Source organism: Microcebus murinus, chromosome 12 (assembly GCF_040939455.1).
Source record: "Microcebus murinus isolate Inina chromosome 12, M.murinus_Inina_mat1.0, whole genome shotgun sequence".
Taxonomy (NCBI): Eukaryota; Metazoa; Chordata; class Mammalia; order Primates; family Cheirogaleidae; genus Microcebus; species Microcebus murinus.
In genome coordinates this window covers 82,446,488-82,472,351 of record NC_134115.1, presented here as the reverse complement: position 1 = coordinate 82,472,351, position 25,864 = coordinate 82,446,488, and the positions used below count along the sequence as shown (strand labels likewise).

Genomic DNA, 25,864 nt, shown 5'->3' with positions numbered 1-25,864 from the left:
CCATTTGCTGTTGGTTATAATTGCCAAAATGTATAAGGAAAAATGGGAAAGAAAGTCTTAAAACAGTCAAATTATTAAGCTTTGAGTTAATATTATGCTAACCTTACCATAGAAATTCATTTGTTAATGCACCTTAAGAAATGTCAGAATTTAATATGGAGAAAAGTGTATTGCCACAAATATTTACAGATCCCAAAGAGTAGTGGTTTATAACACAAATGCTGCTGTAACTTTGGCTAGAAATACATAACTATGCATGACCTCTCCGAGAGATGCAACCCCCCATATGGCAGCAGAGCCATACAATTAAGAAGATATATTTCTCATGTTTTACAGCCAAGATGATTTACTATTTAATGTCCAGTATAAACTTTAAAAAAAGTTTTAGGGCTTTATTTTACTCTTCAGTGGTCAGAAAAATTTGGGGGGGGAAAAGTTAGGTCTTACAGAGCTCTACCCTACTAGAAGGAATAATTTTCAACAAATTCTCACTGATGACTAGCTCAGAATATTATAGTGGACTCGGAAAGAGAAAGGAAATTTCCAGTCCAAATTCTATAAACTAACATGTTCATGACTTGCACACTTCCATATTTGGTCAGTCTTTGCACATGAAGAGAAACAGGCTATTAGGGTCGACATGAGTCTTTATAATGTCAAATTTAAATGTCTATTCAATACTGTTTTTGACTTACAAGTTTTCTGAAGAATAATGATCTCAGGATCAACACAAAACTGAAAGGGGTGGGGATCGTGGGGATGACTAGGTAGTCAGTTTATGCTAAAACAAAGCGGCAGCTGATACAGTGGTTTTGTTTTGTTTTTGAGGTCTATACATAGGCATCAAGTCCTTAACCTTGGATTTTCTTTCCTCAGGATCTAACTATAAACAACAAGGCAATTACATACACAGTATCAAAATGTCAGAAACCCTGCTTTACATACATTAACACTTTAAAAATATTTCAGTTCTACCTCCAAAAGATTAAGATTAATCTATAAGAAAATATATAAGAAAATAAAGATTATTTAACTAGCTATAGAAATAATCCCTGAAAGTATAGTATTGTCAAGAAAGATCATTTAAGAATGTTGTATTCATTTATTCCGCATGCTTGAGAAATCTAATGATATCTGATTATACTGAAAATTACAAAGATAACATTATGGACAGCCTATGTCAGAAACATAGCACACCAGTGTTTTTATAAAGATACTCCACAGTGGCACCGATTTAAACTAATTATTTTTTGAAGCTTGTATTCAAAGATTACTTGTTAAAACAATTACTGGGAAATGATGAGACCTTCAAAGGTTTTTCTTTAACTGGAAGCACACTGAATAAAAGACAATGATTTCTTTAAAAGAAACTAGGCTGTAAAGTTGTTATGCTGTGTGGAAAATCAGTCCCCTCATGTTGATAACTTAGATATAATGTGAATATACTTCTCTCAACATGCAGCAAATATAGGAAACAGGTGTCTTCACTTTTTACACATGTAAACTGCTAACAAAATACTATGCAAAAAATGCCAAAATACATATAGCTGATGGGCTAACTTTCCAGACAAATGTATGTCGTATTAATGCCAATGAGTTAACTGTAAACTGAATTACAAAACTGAATGAAAAGGAAGTGTACCACAACATAGCAATAATTCAACTTTGAGTTTGAGTTAATACTTTGTATTACAGTGACATGTAAATTTTACATGTTACCAATACATACAAATCAATCATGGGTACATACCTTATTAATACAAACTAAAGTCTACAAAGGAAGCTTATAAAGATCTCTCTCCCTTATTCATTCTCAGTTTTCATAAATAAGCTCTACTTTAAAATTTTCAATGTTTATTAAACAGCAAGCACCCTATACAGACTGTAATTAAGGCAACAGGTCCTTGTTAAAAAAAAAAAAAAAAGTTGGATGTGTACTTCCTTGGTACCTAAGCATTTTTTCCCCAAAAAACTTTTCAAACATCAGTTTAATGTAACAAATATAGTTCCATTCACCCTCCATTGTTGTTTTCTTCCTAAATAAAGTAGCTGGAAACACACACACTCACTAGTTATTACTAGTATGTGAATACAAAGAGTTGAGTTGAATGAAAATATTAAATTGTGAAACCTTGTCCATGACATTTTTTCCCCATTGTTTAAAAAAAAGACACGTCCAAAGATCTCAAATGCAAGTTGAATCATGATTTTAAACTAACGGAGCACTGGTAGCGGGAACACTAGTAGCATGAGCACTTAACACGGACATCTGCTTCTAAGAAAAAGAATCCTGGGACAACAATAGGTATGGAGATGCTTATAAAGCAGGAGCAGATGATAAACGGTCTGGATAAGAGTAGGGACAAAAGTACTACCAGGCAATGGACAGCGAACTCCTGGAAGTCTGGGGTTATCCTTTGGCTCAACACATAAAACCTTGAAGGTTGCTAAAAATCAAAAGACACAGCAACGAGGTATTGAGGCGGATGCTTCAACTAGAAGGGGAGAATGGGTTGCCGGGGACACTAATCGCAGGCAGGGAAAATGAGACAGACAGACCAACATGAGATGGCAGGGCGACACAGAAAGAAAGCAAGTGTTTCAAATTAGCCGCAGCCCAGCAAACCAGCCTGAGGCCCAAGCCGGCCTAAGCAACAGATACAGGCCTTGTGAGCGACGGGGAGAAACTGAGGCGGAGGGAATGGCCAAATTCGCAAATAAGACCGAGCTCAAAACACGCAAGTTAAGACACAAACCGGCTTTTCTGAGGGGCCAGAGGGACGGTCAAATAAGCAGGACTCGGAAGACAGACACCTACCCAGACAGGGGGAACCGGTTTGGGCAGGGGCTGCCGGAGCGTCCCAGCCTGCGCATGCGCCCTCTCCCCTCCGCCGCAGCTCCCCCTCCCCCCCCAATCACTGCTCCCCTCAGAACTCGGCCCGTCGAGGGAGCAGAGCATAGCCCTACCGGCCCAGCCCCGCAGGATGAGAAGACAGCTTGGCTCCCTGCAAGGTCCGTCGGAAAATCCCCCCGGGGTTGATGGATAGAAGGGAGAGAGGAGGAGGGAAACGGGGCCCTACCCGACCCGCCGTCTCCTCCTCCGCCGCTCGCCGTCCCGGAGGCTCCGCCGCCTGGGCCTCCTCAGCCTCCCTGCCCTCACCCTCCCCGCCCCCTTACTCACGTGAGAGCGGCTCCTTCCGCCCTCCGCCCCGCCTCCTAGCCCATCTATAGGCCCGTGGCCAAGACGTGGGGCCCCATTGGCTAAATTCTGGGCAGTGAGGCGGGGTTTCCTTTCCACAGCGCTCCACCTGGGCTTTTGCCCGCTTGAGGACGGTGAGCCTGCGCCAGGCTGGGAGCTGGACCTACAGCTGCGGTCGGTGTTGGGCTTGGACATGTAGCAACTATGAGACTGCAGATGGGACTAGGAGCAGGACTGGCGGCGATGGGGCTGGGTACCACCTGTTGAGCCTAGATATGACTCCAAAGAGTAGTGGTGCTAAAGGAAGGAATCCTCTGCTCACCTTTCATGATCAAGTCTTGCTTGAAAATGAGCACTTAACATTCTGACTAAATGCACCTGGCGTTTAATGAGGGTGCATAGTGTGCCAGGGATCGTGATAGATCTTTTTACAGGCATCTAATTTAGCTTTACCACAAACCTGTGAAAATGGTATTTCTCATTTTATAGAATAGTGCGGAAGTTACGGAATCCAGTTGTAAAAGTTAAAACTTCTGACTCCCCAAGTCCAAAAGCACTGGTACAACACAGCTGCCTTAGGGTACTTCAGGCACAGAAAAGGATAGAAATGAACAAAGTTATTTCAGACTGACTCAAAGATGAGGTTTTATTTAAAAATCATTCAAAAGTGAAACATAAGAACAACAGCAATATAATGAAGTTTAAAGTCCCTGTCCTCCATAAATTCACAAATGTAGTTGAGAACAAAAACAATGATTATTAAAGGTGCTACTTGAGGATATTTTTGTTTTATAAACAGATGAGGACTCACTACGTTGTCCAGGCTGGAGTGCAGTGGCTATTCACAGGCAATTATATCACGCTGCAGCCTTGAACTCCTGGGCTTAAGCAATCTGCTTGAGCTTTCCAATTACCTGAGATCACAGGTGTATACTACCACACCAACTCTTAAGACTTGATAATTTATAAAATAATTTCACAGCCTCTCCCCCTTTCCTTATTCAAATGATAATGCTCTTTTTCTGATGAAGGAGTCACCTGCAATGTTTTCTGGTGGATACTGCATCCAAATTAACCAGACAAAAAGAAATAAAAGAAAAACTGTTTTCTTTTACAGTCCCTTTTTGTGATTTATCTATTACAACAGATATATCTGCACCCCTGCATGAAAACAGTTTTCTAATCTCCTTATACAGCTATATAATACACACTCATTTTAATGTATTCAAATAATAAAGTATTAGGGAGAAAAAAATGCCCTGAATTCCTGACAAAACCACAATTAACTTTTGGTAACCATAATTTCATGTATTCCTTGATTCACATGTATACTCCAAATATATACGTCAATCTTCTACATTTTTTATATAAAAGTTTATTAGATAATCAGTACAATATGCCTTGCAGAAAAACAGAAAAGAGAAATTAAACAATAAAAACATTGCATTCCCACCATGAATGTTAATATTTTAGTGCATATCCTTTTGTTTTTTCAAAATGAGAAGTTTATTAATCTGCTAATTTATCAAGTATATGGATTATTAATAATCCATTAATTTATCAATTAATGATATCTACCTATTTCAGCAAAATTTTCCTCTCATTTAATTACTAGATCACATTCAAATTTTCTGTCAGCCTAAAAATATCTTTTTATGTTGGGAAAGCTGTCTTTCCCAAGTCAGTGATATCATTTCAAGAAAATTTCCTCTCATCTAATACCTAACTACAATCAAACATTCTGTTGACCAAATTATATTTTTCTACAACCGGTATTCTCAAATCAGTATCCAATCTAGGATCACACATTGCATCTGGTTATATCCCTTAAGTCTTTTTAAATATGATACTTAAGCAGCTCAGGCCTGTAATCCTAGCACTTTGGGAGGATGAGGTGGGAGGATGGCTAGAAGCCTGGTTTTTGAGACCAGCCTGGGGAACAAAATAATTCGCTGGGCATAGTGGTGCATGCTTGTAATCCAAGCTACTTGGTAGACTGAGAGGATCACTTGAGCCCAAGAGTTTGACGGTTACAGTGGAGTATGATTGGGCAATGGCTCACTCTGTAAGGGTGACAGAGTGAGACCTTGTATCAAAATTAATAAGTAAATATGAAACTTAAGAAAAAATTTTAAAGATTAAAGTCTATATTGCAGAAATCAGGCCACTTTAAGTAGAAACTTTTTGGATTTGAATGGTTGCTTCCTCTAAGCCTGTATTTCCTGCAAAGTGGAGGTTATACCTGAAGGGTCAATGGAGTCCAGTCAAACATTTTGGACTAGCACACATCATATGTAATGTGTTATACTTCATGGTTCATTATATTAGATACAATATTATAGTATCTAATACAGTGATGCTAATGTTGGCCACTGGATTAGTGATGATATACAAGCTGTTTTTATCACTGAGTCCATTTCTAAAATAGGCTTTAAATATAGTCTTTCTCAATGCTTACCAATGCCATATAGTCTAATATCTTATCCCAGTTGCAGAAAACTAATTTTGGTTTCCAAATGTACTCAACTTTTTCCAGGAAGTGGCTTTGTAGCTTAAAATACATGGTTACAATGTATGAGTGGAATATGGAGCAGTGTGAGATAAAGCAATGTGGTAGACTGGAGCCAGAAAGGTAAGATCCTGGAATGCTAAAATGAGGAAACTGAAGTTTACTCTATAGACATAAGGGTGCCTTTGGATACTTTTTAAAACAGTGACAATATCAGATTTGGATTTTTAAAAAGATCACTCTAGTAAGACTAGAGCAGGCAAAATAGGAGGCATATAGAACAACTTAGAGGCTGCCTAGAATCATGAAGGCTTGAACTAAGGAAGTAGAAAAGGGAACAGGATTCAAGAAGTATATAAAAAAGAAATATCTTCAAGTTTGCTGATTCTTTCTTCTGCTTGCTCAAATCTGCTTTTGTCCCCCTCTTTTCATTTCAGTTACTATACTTTTTTTAGTCCAGAATTTTATTTTGGTTCCTTTTTATAATTTCTTTCTTTAAATATATTCTAATTTTGTTCATACATTGTTTTCTCGAATTTATTCATGTCTTCCTTTAGCTATTTCAGCAACTTCAAAACAGTTGTTTTAAAGTTTTTTCCCATTAAGTCAGACACCTGGGCTTCCTCAGGGGCAGTTTCAGTTGATTTATTTGGTTCTTTTGAATGTGTCATACTTTTCCATTTCTTGGTATGGTTTGTAATTTTTTTGTTCAAAACTGAACATTTGAATCTTATACTGTGGTGACTCTGAAAATTAGATTCTCCTTCTGCCCCTAGGTTTGCTGTTTCTTAAATTGGCTTTGTGCTGGAGATCAGAATCAGCCTAAGGTGATACCTTAAGATCTTTTCACATTTTTTCTGAGCCTCCATCTCTCCCTGGTTATATACAGGTAGCTTTCTACTTTCTTGTCTAAGTGGTTGCTTTTGGACATCCTAATCCTTAATGTCTCATTCCCAAATGGGGTAATAGGGAAACAAACAAATAAAATGGGTGCTGTTCTTTTAAAATCCCTGGAAACCAGTTCAGCTGGTGGGGGTTGAAACAATGGTGGCCAGCCTCTGTGCCTGCACCTGAGTGATCACAATCAGCAATCAGAACATAGATAGCCAGTATTTGAAGGACAAAGTTCCTATTGCCTACTCTGGCTCCAGCAAGCCACACTACGTATGTGGTCACAACTGCCTTCCACAGGGTTAGGGGAACTATGAATCAGTGGCTGCTATCACACTAAAGGCTAACATTGACTGAAATTAACCTCAATTTACCAGCCAAGCTCTCCCTTGCAAGATGCAGGCATTCAAGTAGACTCCAGAGTTCCAAAATAGTTACTTCAGAGAATTTCTGCCAATACAGTTGTTGTCTAAGTGGACAGACGGATTCCTTGTGATTGCTACTCCATCTGAAAAACAGAAAGGAAAATAAAAGAATGAAGAAAAGTGAACAGTAAACAGAGCCCAGGGGACCTATGGAACACCATCAAGAGGACAAACACAATGAACTGTGGAAGTCCCAAAAGAGAAGAGAGAGGCAGAAAGAATATTTCAGAAAATAATGGTCAGAACTCCCCAAATTTCATGAGTGACATAATGTACAAATTCAAGAAGATCATCAAACTCCTAGCAGGAAATACTCATAAACCTATACCAAACACATTATTATTAAACTGTTGAAAGCCAAAGAAAACAAAATCTCGAAAGCAGCAAGAGATAAGCAACTTGTCACATACTAGGGATCTTGATAAGATTATCAGCCAATTTGTCCTCTGAAACCTCCAGCCCAGAAGGCAGTCAACTGATATAGTCAAAATGCTGAAAGAAAAAAAAAACTGTCAATGGAAAATTCTGTATCTGACAAAATTATCCTTCAAAAATGAGGGAGCCTGGGTGTGGTGGTTCACGCCTATAATACTAGCACTCTGGGAGGCCAAGCGGGAGGATCACTGGAGGCCAGGAGTCCAAGAACAGCCTGAATCAGAGTGAGACCCTGTCTCTACAAAAAATAGAAAAATTAGCTGGATGTGGTAGCACGCACCTGTACTCCCAACTACTCAGGAGGCTGAGGCAGGAGAATCCCTTGAGACCAGGAGTTTAAGGTTGCAGTGAGCTATCACGATGCCACTGCACTCCAGCAGGGGCAACAGAGCAAGACTCTTGTCTCCAAACCAACAACAAAGAAAAAGGGGGTAGGGGGAAGAAATTAAGATTAAGACATTCTCTGATAAACAAAAGTTCATTACCACTAACATTTCTACTCTTCAAGAAATGCTAAAGCTAAGTGGAAATACTACTGAAAAAAGTAAAGGGGAAAAAAAAAAGAAATGCTAAAGGGAATCCTTCAGGTTGAAACAAAAGGACACTCAACAGTAACTCAAAGCCGTATGAAGAAATAAAGACCTCTGGTAAAGACAAACACATTGGCAATTATAAAAGCAATTATTAGTACAATTATGGTTTGTGACTCCACTTTTTGTTTTCTATGTTTTAAAAGACAAATGCATAAAAAATATTCATCTAAGTACTGGACAATGTATAATGATATCTGTGATATCAGTAACAAAAAGGAAAGGACAGAGCTGTATATGAGCAGAGTTTTTGTATGCTACTGAAGTTGGTTGTTGTAACTTTTGGATGTTAAATGTAATTCCCCATGGCAACCACAAAGAAAATACCTATAGATTATACACAAAAGGAAATGAGAGGGGAATCAAACATTTCATGAGAAAAAAATCAACACACACACAAAAAGCAGCCATGTAGGAAATGAGGATTTAAAAAGGTATAAAGCACATAAAACACAAATAGCAAAATGACAGATATAAGCCCTTCCACATCAATAATTACTTTAAATGTAAATGGCTTAAACCCTTCAATCTAAAGACAGAGGTGGGCAGATGGATTACAAAAAACATGATCTAACTAAAGCTGTCTACAAGAGACTCATATGGGATTCAAAGACACAAATCTATTGAAAGTAAAAGGATAAAACAAGATATGCCAGACAAATTGTAACCAAAAGAGAGCTGTGTTAGTTACACTAAGATTAGACAAAACAGACTTTAAATTTAAAAATTACTATAAGAGATAAAGACAGACATTACATATTAATAAAGGATTCAATAAAGCAAGATTGTATAAAAATTATATACATTTTCACACCAAGTAACAGACTCTCAAAACATATAAAGCAAAAAGGGATGGAATTAAAAGGATAAACAAACAGTTCTACAATAATCTTTGGAGACTACAATACCCTATTTTCAATAATGGGTAGAATAATCAGAAGATGAGTAAGGAAATAGAGGAACTGAACATCATAATATACTAATTAGATCTAACAGACATAACAGAACATTTTATGCAACAGTAGCAGAATACACATTCTCTTCAAGTGCATGTGAAATATTTTCCAAGATAGACCATATGTTAGGCCAAAAAATAAGTGTCATTAGAATTTTACAAGATCAATATCATACAAAGTATCTTCTCCAAGGAAAACAAGATGAAGTTAGAAATAAATAATAGAAGGAAAACTAGAAAATTCACAAATATGTGAAAATTAAACAACATACTTTTAAACAACCGGTGAGTCAAAGAAGAAATCAAAAGGGAAATTAGAAAATACTTAGAAACTAAAGAAAATAACATAATACAACATATCAAAGCTTACAGGCTGAGTGAAAGTAGTTACCAGAGGGAAATTTATAGTTGTAAATTACCACATTTAAAAAGAAGGCTCTCAAATCAATAACCTATCTTTATACCTTAAGGAACTAGAAAAAGAAGGGTATATTAAACCCAAAGCTAATAAAAGGAAGAAAATAAGATAGATTAGGGCAGAGATAAACAAAATAGAGAATAGAAAAACAGCAGAGAAAAATCAATGAAACTAAAAGTTGGTTATTTGAAAAGATCAACAAAATTGGCAAACCTTCAGCTAGTCCAATGAAGAAAAAGGAAAGAACACCAAAATAACTAAAGACAGAAATGAAAGTAAACACATTACTACTCTCAATACAGAGATAAAAGGATTATAAGATACTATTGTGAAATTATATGCCAACAAATCAGATAATCTAGATAAAAATGGACAAATTCCTAGAAACACACAAATTACCTATACTGACTTTATGAAGAAATAGAAAATCTCAGCATATCTGTAACAAATAAAGACACTGAATCAGTAATCAAAATCTCCCAACAAAAAAAAAGTCCTGCACAAGATAGCTTCTCCAGTAAATTCTATTAAACTTTTTAAGGAAGAATTAACAACAATCCTTCTCAAAGTCTCTTGCAAAATTGAAGAGGCAGAGCTTCCTAATGCATTCTATGAGGCCAGCATTACCCTGATACCAACACCAAATAAATGCATCACAAGTAAACAATATTATAAACCAATATGGATTATCATCAACAAAACATAAACAAATCCAGTCCAACAACATATTTAAAACTTATTCATTATTCAGTTCTACTTGATCCTCAAAAAAAAAAAAAAAAAAAAAAAAAAATAAAACTTATTCATTATGAATAAGTGAGATTCACTCCAAGAACCCAAGTGTGGTACAACATAAAATCAATCAGTGTAATACATCATGTCAACAGAACAAAGGAGGGGGGACACATGATCATCTTGATTGATGCAGAAAATGTATCTGACAAAATCCAATGACCTTTCATGATAAAATCTCTCAGAAAATGAGGAAAGAAAGAAAATTCCTCAAAATAATAAAGGTATTTATGACAAACCCACAGCTAACATTATACTCAATGGTTTAAGATTAAAAGCTTTCCCAACATCAGGAATAAGACAAAAATGCCCACTTTCACTGCTGCTGGTCAACATTGTATTGGAAGTTTTAGCCAGAGCTAGTAGACAAAAACAAAACAAAAAGCATCCAATTTGGAAAGGAAGAGGTAAAACAATCTCTATTCACAGATAACTCCATCTCATCTATAGAAAATCCCAAAGAATCCATGAGAGAGGTATTAGAGCTAATAAACAAATTCAGCAAAGTTGCAGGGTACAAGATCAACATACAAAAATCAGTTGTTTCTATACTCCAGCAATGAACCATATGAAAAGGCAATTAAGGAAGCAATTCCATTTAAATGAAATATGTTGAAAGCTACAAAAACACATTGCTTTCAGCAATTATGAAGAAATTAATGAAGACCTAAATAAATAGGAATGCATTCTATGTTCACAGGTAGGAAGACTCACATTGTCAAGATGTCAATACAGTACTACTCAAAGTGACCTACGGATTCAACACAATCCCTACTCTAAAAGCCTGTTTCGAAGAAGTGAAAAAACCAATCCTCAAATTCATATGGAATTGCCCAAGGCCCCGAATAGACAAAACAATCATGAGAAGGAAGAATAAAGTTGGAGAACTCACACTTTAAGAGTTCAAAATTTATTACAAAGCTACAGTAATTAAAACAGTATAGTATTAGCATAAGGGTATGCATACGTACTAGAATAGAGGACCCCGAAATAAACCTTCATATACACAATCAACAGATTTTCAACAAGGGTGCCGAGACCATTCAATGGGAAAAGGACGGCCTTTTTAACAACATGGTGCTGAGAAATGAGACACCCGCATGCAAAAGAATGAAGTTGGGGATAGTTAGTGGTGATGGAAACACAATATCGTTAATGTACACAATGTTTTCAATTTTAAAGCCATTGGACTTTACACCTACAAATGATTAAAATAAAAGGATATGCATATTTACAATAAACACCCTAACCCTGAAAAGAAACTGGGGGATTGGCAAGGAAAAGGGCTCTAAAATGATACTCAAGTTTTTTGGTCGAGAGGAATGCATGGATGATACCGTTCACCAACACAGGACTACAGGAGATAAGCAGAGGTCTACAGATGAACTTAAGATAATTAAAACGTATATTAACATTAAGACAACCAAATGGAGATGTCTTCTGCGCAGCTGGCTCTGGAGCTCAGGAGAGTTGTCTGGGCTGGCGACAGAAATTTGCGAATGGTTGGTCAGCACAGTTGTAAGTAACCGGAGCCACGGGAAGGCAAGAGATTCCCCTGTTAATGAGTATGAAGGAAGAAGAGCCCCAAAGCAAGATCCCTGAGAAAAACAATCCAAAGCAGGAAATACACTGCTTTCTGTTTTCCGGACTCTAGCTCGGCGAGTCCACATTCTTAGGCCAAATGGACTTACCAAGGCTGAAGCGTAGAGGCGCCCTTCAGGCCCACACAGGCAGCTGACCGTCGAGGCCCAACTCGAAACGAGGCAGTCAGGAGGGGGTTTGTGGAACCTGGTCCTTGCGAAGGGCACAGGCCCTATGCCGCCGACCCTAAAGGGCCATAGCACCTCGGGATAGCACGCAGAAACTGTAGCGCGGAGTCGAGGGCATTCCGTTCGCGCCCCGCCTACAATGAGGAAAGTCCCTCGCGGGGCCCCGTTGTCCTCCGAGCCTTCTGATTGGCGGAGAGGACCATGGGACCTGGAAGTTGTCTTTGTCCGGCCAGGGCTGCCCTTCCGGTTCCGTTGGGTCCCCCTTTGGCTCGGGTTCCCTGCCCCTCCCCCTTCCCGGAGCCCCGAGGGGCCGGAGCTCCTAGCGTTGCGGGATCCTGACGGCGGCCTTCCCCAGGGTCTGTAAGTGCAGAGGCGGCCGAAGCGCCGGGCTGGGGTGTGGGGTTTCTCAAAGTGGAGCCCCCTTGGGGCCCTGGATTGGCAGGGACCTGCATTGAGATAGGGGTCCACGGGCTGGCCTAGGCCCCGAGGGACTTGAGGAACCCCTGGCCTGGCCCACGCTGCGCCCCGCCCCTTTCCCTTCCCTGCAACTGAAGTCTGGAGCCTGAGGATACCCCAGGGACCGCCTCCTGGGATCCCATTCGAGGGCCCAGCAGTTGGCTTGGAAGCCGGACTCGAGCAACTTTTAGGAAGTGCCAGAGCTGAGGCCCCTGAGAAAATGAGCCTCGGGAGCCAGCCCAAAGCAAAGCCTTCCATGCCAGATCCGCGAGAATCACTATGAATGCTAGGTTACCCTTTTGCTGGGGTTTTCCCCGCTTCACCCACTGGCCACAGCACCTTTTATAATTACTGGCGTTAGGCCAGGCACTGGGGATTCGTAGGATACCATTACAATTTTCTCTGGGTCAAGGTTGGGAGTCAGATATAAATAAATAAATGCTCCTGCAATGTATATAATCAGTCATATGTGTATGAACTGCTCAAGGGGCAGATGCTGGGAAGACTTTAGAAAGAAAGTGATGCCTGAATTATATTTCTTGGCGAGGATAAGTTGTTGAAGAGCTTTTCAGGAGAAGGAACAGTTGCAATGAAGAAATCACTGAACACACTTGTGTGGGAAGAGGAGGAGATGGGGGGGGGAGGGCCTCCTATGCACAGAATGGGATATGAGGCTGAGGAAATAGACTGAAATCCAGATAGTGAAGGATTTAATCCTAAAGGACATCGATGGTTTTTTGAAGAATTTTGAGTAGGAGACTGATATGGTCAGATTTGCACTGCAGAAAGTCATTTTGTTCTCTAGAAAGCCTATAGAAAAGGAATTTCTATTAACCGAATCTAGACTCTTTAGCTAAAGGCTAGGAAGTCTTACTGGAGATTCTTTTGAAAGGGTAATGGAACCAACCTGGTGAGAGGCAATGAATTCTTGAAATACAGTTATGACAGTGTTACTAGAAAGAAGACAAGTATGCTGAAGATAATTATGTCAAGACTTCATAATTAATTGTATGTTAAAAAAGTAAGAAGTACCAAATCTAATTCTTAGGTTTTAGGCATTTGGCATTTGAAAATGGTGATGCCATTGTCAGAAATAAAATCATAAATTTAGTGTAGATTACAAATTCATTTTTGGACATGTTGAATTAATGGTCTAATGGGATAGCTACATAGATCTGTCCACTATAGAGTTGGAAATGCAAATCTGTAGCTAAGCCTAAACCCTATGGCTAGAGATAAAGGTTAAGCCATGGAATAGCTGGCATCAGGAAGGAACTATTAAGAAAGATGAAAATCTGAGTGGTAATGGTTGTATTTACAAAGCAGAAAGAGGAATTGGAGCTAGTAGTAGTCAGTAGAGTAGCAGAGACAGAGGTAGGAGATCAAGTGTAAGAGTCCAGGGTTCCAGCTACCAAGAAGACACAGAAATCAAGAGAATTTTGAGGAGCTGGATCAATTCATGCAGAGCATATGGGGAATGAAGAAAAAAAAGATTGCATTTCTTTATGAAGAGGTCATTGGTGATGCTTTAAAAAGAAATTTTAGTAGACTAATGAGGTGATGATGTATAAAATATTAGGAACTGCAACTGGTTTGGTGTTAAGTGAGAATAAGAAAATGACACATATGAAGGATTTCACAAAGAAAATTGACAGTCTTCATTTGTTTATCTACCTAACACGTGTATAGAACACATATCAGACACTGTTCTAAACTCTTTAAAAAAATTAACTCATTTAATTTTCCATAACAACCCTATGACATAATTTCCTTTTTTTTTTTTTTTTTTTTTGAGACAGAATGTCACTCTCTTGCCCTGGCTAGAGTGCCGTGGTGTAAGCCTGGCTCACAGCAACCTCAAACGCCTGGGCTCAAGCAATCCTTCTCCCTCAGCCTCCTCAGTGGCTAGGACTACAGGTGTGCACCACTATGCCTGGCTAATTTTCTCTATTTGTAGTTGCCTGGCTAATTTTTTTCTGTTTTTAGTAGAGACAGGGTCTCACTCTTGGTCAAGCTGGTCTCGAACTCCTGACCTGAAATGATCCTCCCCCATTGGCCTCCCACAGTGCTAGGATTACTGGCGTGAGCCACTGCACTTGGTCAGTAATCTACTATTGATAGATGGGAAAACTGAAGCACTGTGGTTCAAGGTCACACAACTAGTAAGTGGTTGAGCAGAGTTTTGATCCTAGGAAATATAGCTCCAGATTCTAAGGTTTTACCCATTTGCATTATGCAGTGACTGAATATAGGAGTCAAAGGAGTGGGAAAAATTTAAGCAAAGGTAGGCTCATTGTTAGAAATGGAGAGGCCTGGAAGGAGACACAGGTGGAGAAGAAGGTAGGTAATGGACTGATGTTTGTGTTATACATTTCATTTTTATTTATTTCTTCCTATATGAAGTCCTTTTCCACTCTGTGTCAATTTAGGTAAATTTCTCACACTCTCTTGCTTTCATTTAACATTTACCATTTATAATCAGGTTGCCTCTTCAGTTTCAGACCCATGTATACCCACCTAATGCATCTTCACCTTGATGTCATTTAGGTTCCTCTGGCTCAACATTTTTAAGACCAGACTCATGATCATCCCTTCTAGTATTCCCTAGATTATTGAATGATACTCAATCAAAGATATCCAGTTACTCAAACCAGATATCTTGAAGTCATCTTGACCCTTCCTCTCATGTTTCCCACTTTGGTCACCAAGTCTATCAGTTCTTTGTTTGAAATGTCTCTCGAATCTGTTTGCTTTCTTCATCCATATTATCATGTCTCTATTTAGATCCACAGCATTTCTGTCTTGATCTGTTAGAGTAGTAGCATACTAAAAGGTTTTCCTGCCTTCATGTTCACTATTCTCCAAGCCATTCTCCATAGTTGTTGTTTTTTTTTTAACTTATTGAGTTTTAGACAGTGCAAGAGGTTAGGCATCAGGCATTTCAAGGGTACAGGGATTTAGTAATTCTTAATATAGGTAATAAAACATTGAGAGGCCAGACAGGCTTTCGAGGAAGTAAGCTGTGAAAAAAAATAGCAAGAAGTCAATGACTGAGCTTTTAAAGATATACTTATCCTTATACAATTTAATGAAGCCTTGAGGAACAGGCCAGCAAAACAGTAAGATCATAGTTAATAACTTGCCTACTTCTATACAACATTTTGATAACAATAAACTAGATCTATATTTGTAAACACAAATAGCTCTCAAAAACAATAAGTGGGAAAAAAAAGTAAGTTGCAAAACAATATGTATAGTTTATATATAAGAAGCATAAGTTTATATTTTCTGTAGCTAGGCATGTAGAAGTATTATTTTTTAAATGGGGAGGGGGAGAGGGAGAGCTAGGAAGGATCAATCAACTTAAACTAAAGACTTGTAGACAGTTGGGAAAGGGAATTTTATGTACAATGCTTTAAAATGTTCCAAGAAGTGTATATTTCTGTGTATATTACTTACAATTAAAAGTAAAAACAAAACAAAAGAGTAAGAACTTTCAGAATGTAGTGTCATGAAAGCTAACTGAGAGAAGAAAAAGAGTGAGGCTTATACAGGGAAAGGCACTAGTATAATAAAACCTCTTTGAAAAAAAGGGCATATGATGTTTATAAGGGACACAGTTTTCCAAATAATTTTGAGTGCTAAGTTGAAAGATAAGGGCATTTTTATGAGGTAGATGAGGAAGCAGACTGATATGTAGCTTAGGAATTTATTATACAGATAGAAAAGTTTTTCTTATTAGTTATTAGAGGCATTTGAGATAAGAAACTATTTTCTCAGGCCCAGCACAGTGGCTCACACCTGTAATCCCAGCACTCTGGGAAGCCAAGGCAGGAAGATTGCTTGAGGCCAGCAGTTTGAGAACAGTCTGGGGGATGTAGCAAGACCCCATCTCCAAAAAAAATTTTAAAATAGGTGGGCATGGTGGCATGCATCTGTAGTCCTAGCTACTCAGGAGGCTGAGCAGGAGGATTGCTTGAGCCCAGGAGTTCAAAGCTGCAGTGAACCATGATCGTGCCACTGTGCTCCAGCCTAGGTGACAGAACAAGACCTTGCTTCTAAAAGGTAAAATATTTTCTCACTGCCCATAGTATAGCAATGAATGTTGTCCACCCTAGTATATTCATTAGTCATTCCTTTTTGATTACTCTTATCAGAACAAAGGAAACATTTCAAATCAGTTATAATTATGGACGAATTATATAAATACAAATGAGAAAGTTATCTTGAGTGACAATATTCTCATTGCATTGATGTTTAAGAAATGGTCATTCAAAACTTGCTAATAGAAACTCGGTTGTATTCAAATTTAATCTCAATAACTCAGGTAATAAATAGATGATAATGACCCAAGTCATGGCAACGACAGGAGAGGGAGAATTTGGGAATTGCTCTGAGGAAAGAATGAACAGAATGTGGTGACCATGTTTCTATTCTATATGATCAGTTGTTTACTTTCTTACATTATAAGAACCTCTGATAAAATCTAGAATTATGTGAGTGATTTTTATGGCTATTATGAGTAATTACTACCATATTTAGAAGTTACCTATAGTTGGGGGTTCTGCAATAAAAATATATTTGTAACTTTTATTCTCTGCTTTATTTGAAGATAGTATTAAGTTTTAGTCTACAAAGATAAATACACAAAAGACGGAAAATAACAAAGTTAAAACAGATAAGAAAGGAAAATATAATAAGGATAAGGGCATAAAATGCAATCAGGAATATGAGTAATGCATAAATGCTTGCCATTCAAATCCTCTATACTTGATACAAAGTTGGCCGTAAGTTGTACTTTTTGTTTTTAAACATAAACTTTTAATTGAAACATAACTAAAATACACAAAAATAGATATGGTTTTCTTGACCTGTGTTTGTGATACCCAATATGAGGAGGGAAATCTGAACTGTTAAACAATTAATATAATATTATCCTTAAGATAAAATTTACCTAGCCTAGTTGTTTCATACATGAATTTTGGCATTATGCAGTCTGGGCACAAGTTCCAGCTCTAACACTTAATACTTTCTACCTCTATCAGGTTCAGCAAGTTTGAGTTTCTTCATGTGCAAAATGGGAGAAAATGATAGTACATATAATACCTATAGAGATTTTCAGGATTAAATTGGGTTAATTTAGGTAAAGCATTTAGCACTACACCTGGAATGTAGCAAGGACTCATTAAAGAATATGTATTATTTCTCTCTCTCTCTCTCTCTCTTTCTCTCTCTCTCTCTCTCTCTCTCTCTCTCTCTCTCTCTCTCTCTCTCTCTCTCTCTCTCTCTCTCTCCCTCTCCCTCTCCCTCTCCCTCTCTCTCTCCCTCTCTCCCCCTCTCCCTCTCTCCCTCTCCCTCCCTCCCTCCCCCCCTCCCTGTTTTTTGAGATGAAGTTCTCACTATGTTGCCCAGGCTAGAGTGCAGTGGCATCATGATAGTTCACTACAACCTCAAACTCCTAGGCTCAAGAGATCCTTCTGTCTCAGCCTCCCTAGTAGCTAGGACTACAGGCATGTGCCACCATGACTGATTAATTTTTCTAATTTTTGTAGAGAGAGTGTCTTGGTATATTGCTCAGGCTGGTCTTGAACTCCTAGCCTCTAGCAATCCTCCTGTCTTGGCCTCCCAGAGTGCTGTGATTACAGGTATAGCCACCATGCCTGGCCTTATTTCTCTTATTTTTAAATAAACTTAAGCCAGTTTCTAAGAAAAACAGTCACTCCTCTTTTTTTTGGAAATGGAGTCTCGCTATGGTGCTCGCAGGCTCAAGCAATCTCAAACTCCTGAGCTTAAGCAATCCTCTTGTCTCAGCCTGCCTAGTAGCTGGGATTACAGACACAGGGCACCACTCCCATCTTTCCTTTTTATTTTAACTATTTTTTAAAAAGTAAAAGAACAAAAGTGTTTGTTTAAAATTTGGTTTCATAATGTCAAAACTATTTTGGAAACAAACACTAGAAAGAGATTTTCCTACAGACAATTAAAAGAGGGTATCATGAAAATGAAGAGCATCTCTACCATATCCTAATAACAATTTCATGGAGAACATTAAGAATTCATTATTCTGTTTTTTGTTGAATAAGCTATGTAAATTGTAACATGTAGTTGGTCCTTGCCTTCAAATAACTTATCACTTTATTGGAAAAGGAAACCAGTGGCAGGAAACAATTAATGGACAAATTGCGTGGCCTGGAAATAGGAGTTTATCAAAGGGAGACAATAGAGTGGGCTGACACATACTAAGGAAAACTTCCTAAAAAAAAAAACAATACATTTTTCTAGCATGCTTAGACTATAGCAGACAGATCAAAGCAAACACTTTACTGGGATATCTGTTTGGCTACTCCTGTTAAGTTTCTTGAGAACTGATGGATATGGTAGTATGGTCATTCATTGCTTAATGACAGAAATGCATCCTGAGAAATGCATTGTTTGGTGATTTGGTCATTGTGTGAAAGTTATAGGGTGTACTTATGCAAATCTATGTGGTATAGATTACTACACACATACGCTATATGGTATAGCCAATTGCTCTTAGGCTATAAAAGTGTACAACATGTTAGTGTCCTGAATACTGTAAGCAATTATATTACAATGGTAAGTATTTGTGTATCTAAACAGATGTAAATATAGAAAAAGTACAGTAAAAATCCAGTATTGTCACTGTCTTCTATTCAGTTTGTTGTTGACCCCAACATTGTTGTGCGGCACATGACTGTAAGTGAAACCATACTCCAGCTCCTCATCTTTAGGGCATCAAGGAACAATTATCTCTGAGGATAGTTGTCTAAAGCATTGTGAGTACTGTCATAATATAGGTAGAAGCAATTAATGCTCCATTTTTGGATGTGAGTAGAAAAATACTGACATGAGGGTATCATGATTAGTTTTAATGCATTCAAGATCAGCTGAACTCTATAATACCACTTTTCTTTGGCCAGTCAAAGCAAGTCATTTTTATAACTTGTTATATTTATTTATTTATTTTTTGTGACAGAGTCTCACTTTGTTGCACAGGCTAGAGTGAGTGCCATGGCATCAGCCTAGCTCACAGCAACCTCAAACTCCTGGGTTCAAGCAATCCTCCTGCCTCAGCCTCCCAAGTAGCTGGGACTACAGGCATGTGCCACCATGCCCGGCTAATTTTTTTCTATATATATTAGTTGGGCAATTAATTTCTTTCTATTTATAGTAGAGATGGGGTCTCGCTCTTGCTCAGGCTGGTTTCTAACTCCTGACCTCAAGCAATCCGCCCGCCTCGGCCTCCCAGAGTGCTAGGATTATAGGCATGAGCCACCGCGCCCGGCCTATAACTTGTTATCAATTGCAACAATCACTGCTCCAATTCCAGAATGAATATTTTAAGTTACTGCAATTGCTAAAACTGATGATGATAATTTTACTGCTTTAGATTACTGATATATTCCCTGTATCTTCTAGATTTTCCTTTATATTTGATACTCACTGTCTTTTCTCTGATGTTACATTTGCTTCTCTACATCCCTCCTCTCTCAATATAGTTTTTACATTTTTTGTGATTATTTATTATATGTACATTCAGAATGTCATGCAAGAGAAAAGCTTATATTTCATGTATATTTTTTGTTAAATACTTGTGCCTTATCAGTTCCTCCTAAATTTCACCTCTCTTTTAATGGCATTCTCATTCAGCTGAAGCCCTAAGTTTAGAATCTTTACAAATTTATTTTATTCATTCTCTATATCCAGTTACCAAGTTCTTTGAAATATCTTTTATTTTTCCTTGCTCCTTATTCCCATTTTTATTCCTTTCTAGGCCCTCCTGGTCTTACACTTATAATGCTTCTGCAACACTAAGCTGGTCTTCTTAACAGCAATTCTTCCTTCTTGCCACTATTAAACTAATCCTATAGGTTCACCTAATGCAACCTGAGCACCTACTGTGTGTTTAGTGTATTATTAGATGATGAGAATGTACACCAGTTTGAACAGAAGAGTGTTTGGCTAGTAATGGGACAAGCAGTGTGGCTGCAATAAGAAGAACTCAAAGCTAAAGGGAATAATATTTTGCCTTAGAAGATGCAAGTTCTCAGCATTAGCCCTATTGAATATGGCTCTAATACCTCTAATACTATAAAACTTTCAGTTTGGAGGGGAAGGAATAAGTATTTAATAAAATGTCTTGAGTGTTATGATAGAAGTACTATACTGTGGGCCCAGTAGTGACCACTCTTCTACTCTAAGTGGTCAGAGAAGGGCCTCTCAGAGGAAATAAAGGAGTCAGAATTTGCTAGAAGGTAGTATTCTAGACTGAGGAAACAAGCATGATACAATCTGGAGTCAGTACAAGGCTGTTATGTACCAGGTACTGAAGAATAAAAATAAAATCTGGACTCTGCCATCAGGAGATGATATTCTATGATCCTTTGTAAGTCAGTGTTACAGAAGTTAAGATTATAAAGGTTAGGCTTCAAGATCCAGATGTGGCTAGAAGAAGCTAGTTGTCTCATATTTCTCTGAACTAGGGGGTTGATGAATGCACAAAATTCATGGTGAATTTCTTGATGCACTGAGATTGTAGAACTGTGTCTCATAGATAGATCTGATATACCTTATATACCTATTGATCTCATAGAAGACTGATATATAAACAGAGAATGCCAATTTATTATTTTTACAATGACTAGCTGACTGGAATTATGTTAGCATGGCTAATTCATCCCTCTCCTTTAGAGAAACACATGGGAAGCCAAATTATGAGAAAATCATTGGGAGTGTATGGAATCAGAACACGGCGACTTTCTACAAAGGAATTGCTATATAAAGGAATCAATATGCAGAGAGTTTTGGGAAAGACACCTTCTCCATTGTTGAATGAGTTTTGCCAGTGTTTTCCTTAATTATTATTATTATTGTTAGGTTTGATTAATTAGTTTATACTAAGGAGGTTAGTCTTCATCCAGGAGACAATGGGAAGTCACTGAAGGATTTTAGGCAGGGGTGGGTTATAATCAGATCTGTGTTTTTGAAAGATGACGTGTTGGTGTACAAGCTGGATTAGAGGGAATAGAAGCTGAAAGCCAAGAAAACATTTATGAATCAGTTCTAGTAGTCCACATGATGAATAATGATGGAAAAGTAGGGATAAATAGGAAAGAACAGAATCTAGTAGGGGTTGATTAGATCAACATTCAGGTTCCCAAGTAGCTGGTTTTCTGATATGAAATATTTTTTAAACTTTCTATATAAAGAAATGTTCCTTAAAAGAGAGTTCAGATTTGTCCAGAATGGACAGGGTAAAGAATTGTGCCTTTTATATGGTACAAACATTGTCCTGTTAGGTCTGTGACTTTCATTTTATCCCAAAAATATTTATACGAATAAATTCATCTCAGTTTAAACACATAAGGGTTTGGCCAGGAATTGGTCAAGCATTGTCACTGTAGTTGCTTAAAATACAAAGCACAGGAAAAGAAAAGAGTGTTTTGTCTTAGAAGAATCAGGTTTACAGTTTCATGCAAAAGAATATAATTACTTCATCTTTACTTGTGTTGGGATATTTTAGTTTTTGAAACTTGATAGAATTCTAATTTGAGAAGTGAAAAAATATTCTCGGACTAACTCAAACACTGTTCTTGTATTAAATATGTTAAAAAAATTGAATGAATGCCAGTCTATTTACACTTATGCAAGTCCACTCTTTAAGTGCAATTTTGATACTTGATGTTCATAAGGAGTAATTTTTAACAGTCTTTGAAAGCTGTTATAGTAGCTTCCTCTTTCAAGGAAAATTTCCATTCAGACACATACAAAACAGATATAACAACACAAATTTGTTTTTGGAAGGTAAATCCAGCTTTCTTAATTGTTTAAATTTCCTTAAATTCAACCTTTTTACATTTCTGTTCTTTAGGTCTGCCAAAATGTCTGAAAGATCAGATCTCCTTCACTTCAAGTTTGAAAATTATGGAGATTCAATGTTACAAAAAATGAACAAATTAAGAGAAGAGAATAAATTTTGTGATGTTACAGTTCTCATAGATGATATTGAGGTACAGGGGCATAAAATTGTGTTTGCTGCAGGTTCCCCCTTCTTAAGAGACCAGTTTTTACTGAATGATTCCAGAGAGGTGAAAATCTCCATATTACAGAGTTCCGAAGTGGGGAGACAATTGCTCTTATCCTGTTATAGTGGTGTGCTGGAATTCCCTGAGATGGAACTGGTAAATTACTTGACTGCTGCAAGTTTTCTTCAGATGAGCCACATTGTAGAACGGTGCACGCAGGCCCTGTGGAAGTTTATAAAGCCAAAACAACCAATGGATAGTAAAGAGGGATGTGAACCACAGAGTGCTTCTCCCCAGTCAAAAGAACAGCAGGGAGATGCCAGAGGCTCTCCAAAGCAGGATTCACCTTGTATTCATCCATCTGAAGACAGTATGGATATGGAGGACAGTGATATTCAGATTGTTAAGGTAGAATCTATTGGGGATGTATCAGAGGTTAGAAGTAAAAAAGATCAGAACCAGTTTATTTCTTCTGAACCCACTGCTTTACATTCATCAGAGCCCCAGCACTCCCTGATAAATTCAACTGTGGAAAACAGAGTAAGTGAAATAGAACAAAACCATCTCCATAATTATGCCCTTTCTTATACAGGCAGTGATAACATCATCATGGCCTCAAAAGATGTCTTTGGGCCTAATATTCGAGGTGTAGACAAAGGTCTACAGTGGCATCACCAATGCCCAAAATGTACCAGGGTGTTTCGTCACCTGGAGAACTACGCCAACCATTTAAAAATGCACAAACTCTTTATGTGTCTACTCTGCGGCAAGACTTTTACTCAGAAAGGCAACCTTCATCGACACATGCGTGTGCATGCCGGAATTAAACCTTTCCAGTGTAAAATCTGTGGGAAAACCTTTTCTCAGAAGTGTTCCTTACAGGATCATCTTAACCTTCACAGTGGAGATAAGCCCCATAAATGTAACTATTGTGATATGGTTTTTGCACATAAACCAGTTTTGAGGAAACACCTTAAACAGCTGCATGGCAAAAACAGCTTTGATAATGCCAATGAGAGAAATGTACAAGATCTCACAGTGGATTTTGATTCTTTTGCATGTACAACAGTCACAGACTCTAAAGGGTGTCAGCCACAACCTGATGCAACACAGGTCCTGGATGCAGGTAAACTGGCCCAAGCTGTCCTGAACTTAAGGAGTGATAGTACTTGTGTGAATTGAGTAGGGGCTTCATGCTCACAACTCGAACTGACTGAGAATGTGGCAATAGCCTCAGTCTTTATAGGAGTGATTTTGCTAGTTTGACTTCTCCAAAGCCTCTGTGTGAATGGTAGGGATGAGTCAAAGCACTAGTAGACCAGGCAGCTTACCACTTGGAGTGGTTTTGCCTTCTGTTTGCCCTATCTCATTTCCTGTTTTGAATTATTTATCCTGTGATGTCTGCTTTCCTTTCCCAAGGAATAATTCCATTTGTCTACCTAATGTTGACTTGTCTTAGACTGACAGTATTTAGGCTTTTCACTAGGCATATTCTGAAGGTACCAATAAGTTGATAACATTATCTACTCTCCAGTAATAGATGCTAAGAGAAGTAGTAATATTTTTCTTTGGTAGAAAATAGACTGAGATATAAGGTGATACTGCTTTTGACCTAAAAATGTGATAGAACTTCTGGCTGCCTATTGATAATTCCTCCATGTCTGATAAATGAATGAATCTGCTTCTTACCATTTGTACTTGTCTTGGAGCTGGCTATAAAGAGTATGTTGGTTTGTTCTGTGCTCTTCAACAGTATTATAGCCCAACTTCATTTCACTGAATTTGATTACAATCTTTTCAGCAACACCTACAGGCAAACAGTGAGGGATCATCATGAGGAGCATAATCAGCAAAGGATAGAAGTACGATTGTACTGTAGCACTTAACTGGGAAAGTTCCCTGGTAACACCTCCCACCAAGAGGCCAGATGCTTATAATTAATGTGCAACTTGTTGATGCTTTTGAAATCAGGATTGCTCCAGGCACATTTTAGATATGCTAAAGTATAGGGGTCTCTCTAAAAAGAGACTATTTGGAAATCTTTTATTTCAGAGTTTAGCTATCAGAAAGGTGAGCTTGGCCATCAGAATTTTGTCCAGCACACTGTAAGAGTCTCTGGATTTTCATTTCCTGGTGTACCTTAATTTCTAAAATGGATGATAAAAGTTAAGTGGGACACAGAAGGCAATCAGAATTTTGCAATTAGACATTCTTCTTAAAGGTACACTGTCTCACCTGCCACCTTTGATGGATTGCTAATACAAAGTTAATCTTTAAATATGAGAAAACAAAACAACTATTTTTTCTCAAGCACATGTTGTACTTTAGACGTAAAATTTTGAGTCGTATTTGTTTCTGACCCATGAGTTAGAGTTAGATAATAGCATTAGAGTCCTTAGAGAATTTTAAGAAACCATTTAGTCCACCTGTTTCACTTTAAGTTGGGGTATCCAAAGCCCAAGAGGTGGCCTGGCTAAGAGTGGCCAAGGATAAATAGTGTCTAAATGTGAGCTAATGTCTTCTTTCTTCTTCTTCCTATCCTTTGGCTTAAAAAGATTTAGCACATGATGAAGAATAATGCATTAGCAAAAAGTTCCCAGTTTGTGTTTTGCCTTTATGTTTCCCTGTTGGCTTTCTGAGACAGCCTGGCTTTTGTCAACAAAATATCACAGAGGAATTTGTTAATTAATTTTTAGTTAGATTAATATTATGTTATTCCCAAGCAAGTAACTGATTTGCTAGGTGTTGGTTAGGGAGGGAAAGGACAAGTAAGAATAACGTGGGAAGGATCCAACTGTGAAATTGATTTTGTATGGAAAACAGTGTTTATTAGTTACCATCAGGATTTTCTGTTTTTATTTTTGAGCTATGAGAGTGCTTGTACAAATAATCCAAAAATTAGGCTTAATTTGTATAGTTGGAGGGAATTCTTAAATTGTTATTTGATAAATTTACATGTATCATTGTCATCACATGCAAATTACTATGTGAGTCAGATTTGAGGTATAATTTGTCTTTTGTTCAAATATTTAAAATGACAGTATAGTTGAGTGGTAAGACCAGTAGGTATCTCATGCCTAACTACACTCATTATATTGTCTAATGATGCTTCTTAGCATTGTGATTTTTATATGATCCAGCCAAAGAGTACCAATTCTATGCAACGGTGAAACTCTACCCTGTCAATGAACGAACGTTTTTCGTATTTTCTCTGAGCATCATTTCTTCACAAGGAAATCTTGAGTTGGAGTGCTTCCTTTGCTCATATTCATGTCCTGTTTTTTATTATTGGTATGAAGACTAAAAGGCATGGGTTCAAATAAGATTGGTCTCTTTGGTTGGAGACTATTTCTGGGTTCATTCAGTTATTCAAGAAACA

At 37.8% G+C, this 25,864-nt stretch overlaps 2 protein-coding genes across 6 annotated transcripts in view; one reads left to right on the top strand and one right to left on the bottom strand.

Moving 5' to 3' along the window:
* RABGAP1 (RAB GTPase activating protein 1) overlaps positions 1–12,134 on the bottom strand; it is a 155,861-nt gene extending 143,727 nt beyond the window's left edge. Inside the window, exons 1-2 of one of the 4 annotated variants that reach the window (XM_076009019.1) lie at positions 11,906–12,134; positions 6,964–7,107 (exon numbers count right to left, since the gene is read on the bottom strand). The gene's annotated coding sequence lies outside the window, so the exon portion shown is untranslated. Of the gene's footprint in view, positions 1–3,080; positions 3,185–6,963; positions 7,108–11,905 lie in introns of those variants that run through there. The other 3 variants (XM_012771822.3, XM_012771823.2, XM_076009021.1) reach the window with 3 other exon arrangements.
* A 122-nt stretch (positions 12,135–12,256) lies between these two features.
* Positions 12,257–23,670, top strand: ZBTB26 (zinc finger and BTB domain containing 26). 2 transcript variants are annotated; one of them, XM_012771842.2, is made up of 2 exons: positions 12,257–12,343; positions 22,332–23,670. In XM_012771842.2, the coding sequence occupies exon 2, from the start codon at positions 22,342–22,344 to the stop codon at positions 23,665–23,667; it is 1,326 nt and encodes a 441-aa protein (XP_012627296.1). In that variant the 5' UTR covers positions 12,257–12,343; positions 22,332–22,341; the 3' UTR covers positions 23,668–23,670. The 2 variants fall into 2 exon arrangements, with proteins under 2 accessions (XP_012627296.1, XP_020145058.1); XM_020289469.2 differs by having other exon boundaries at positions 12,263–14,779.
* Positions 23,671–25,864: the final 2,194 nt, after the last annotated feature.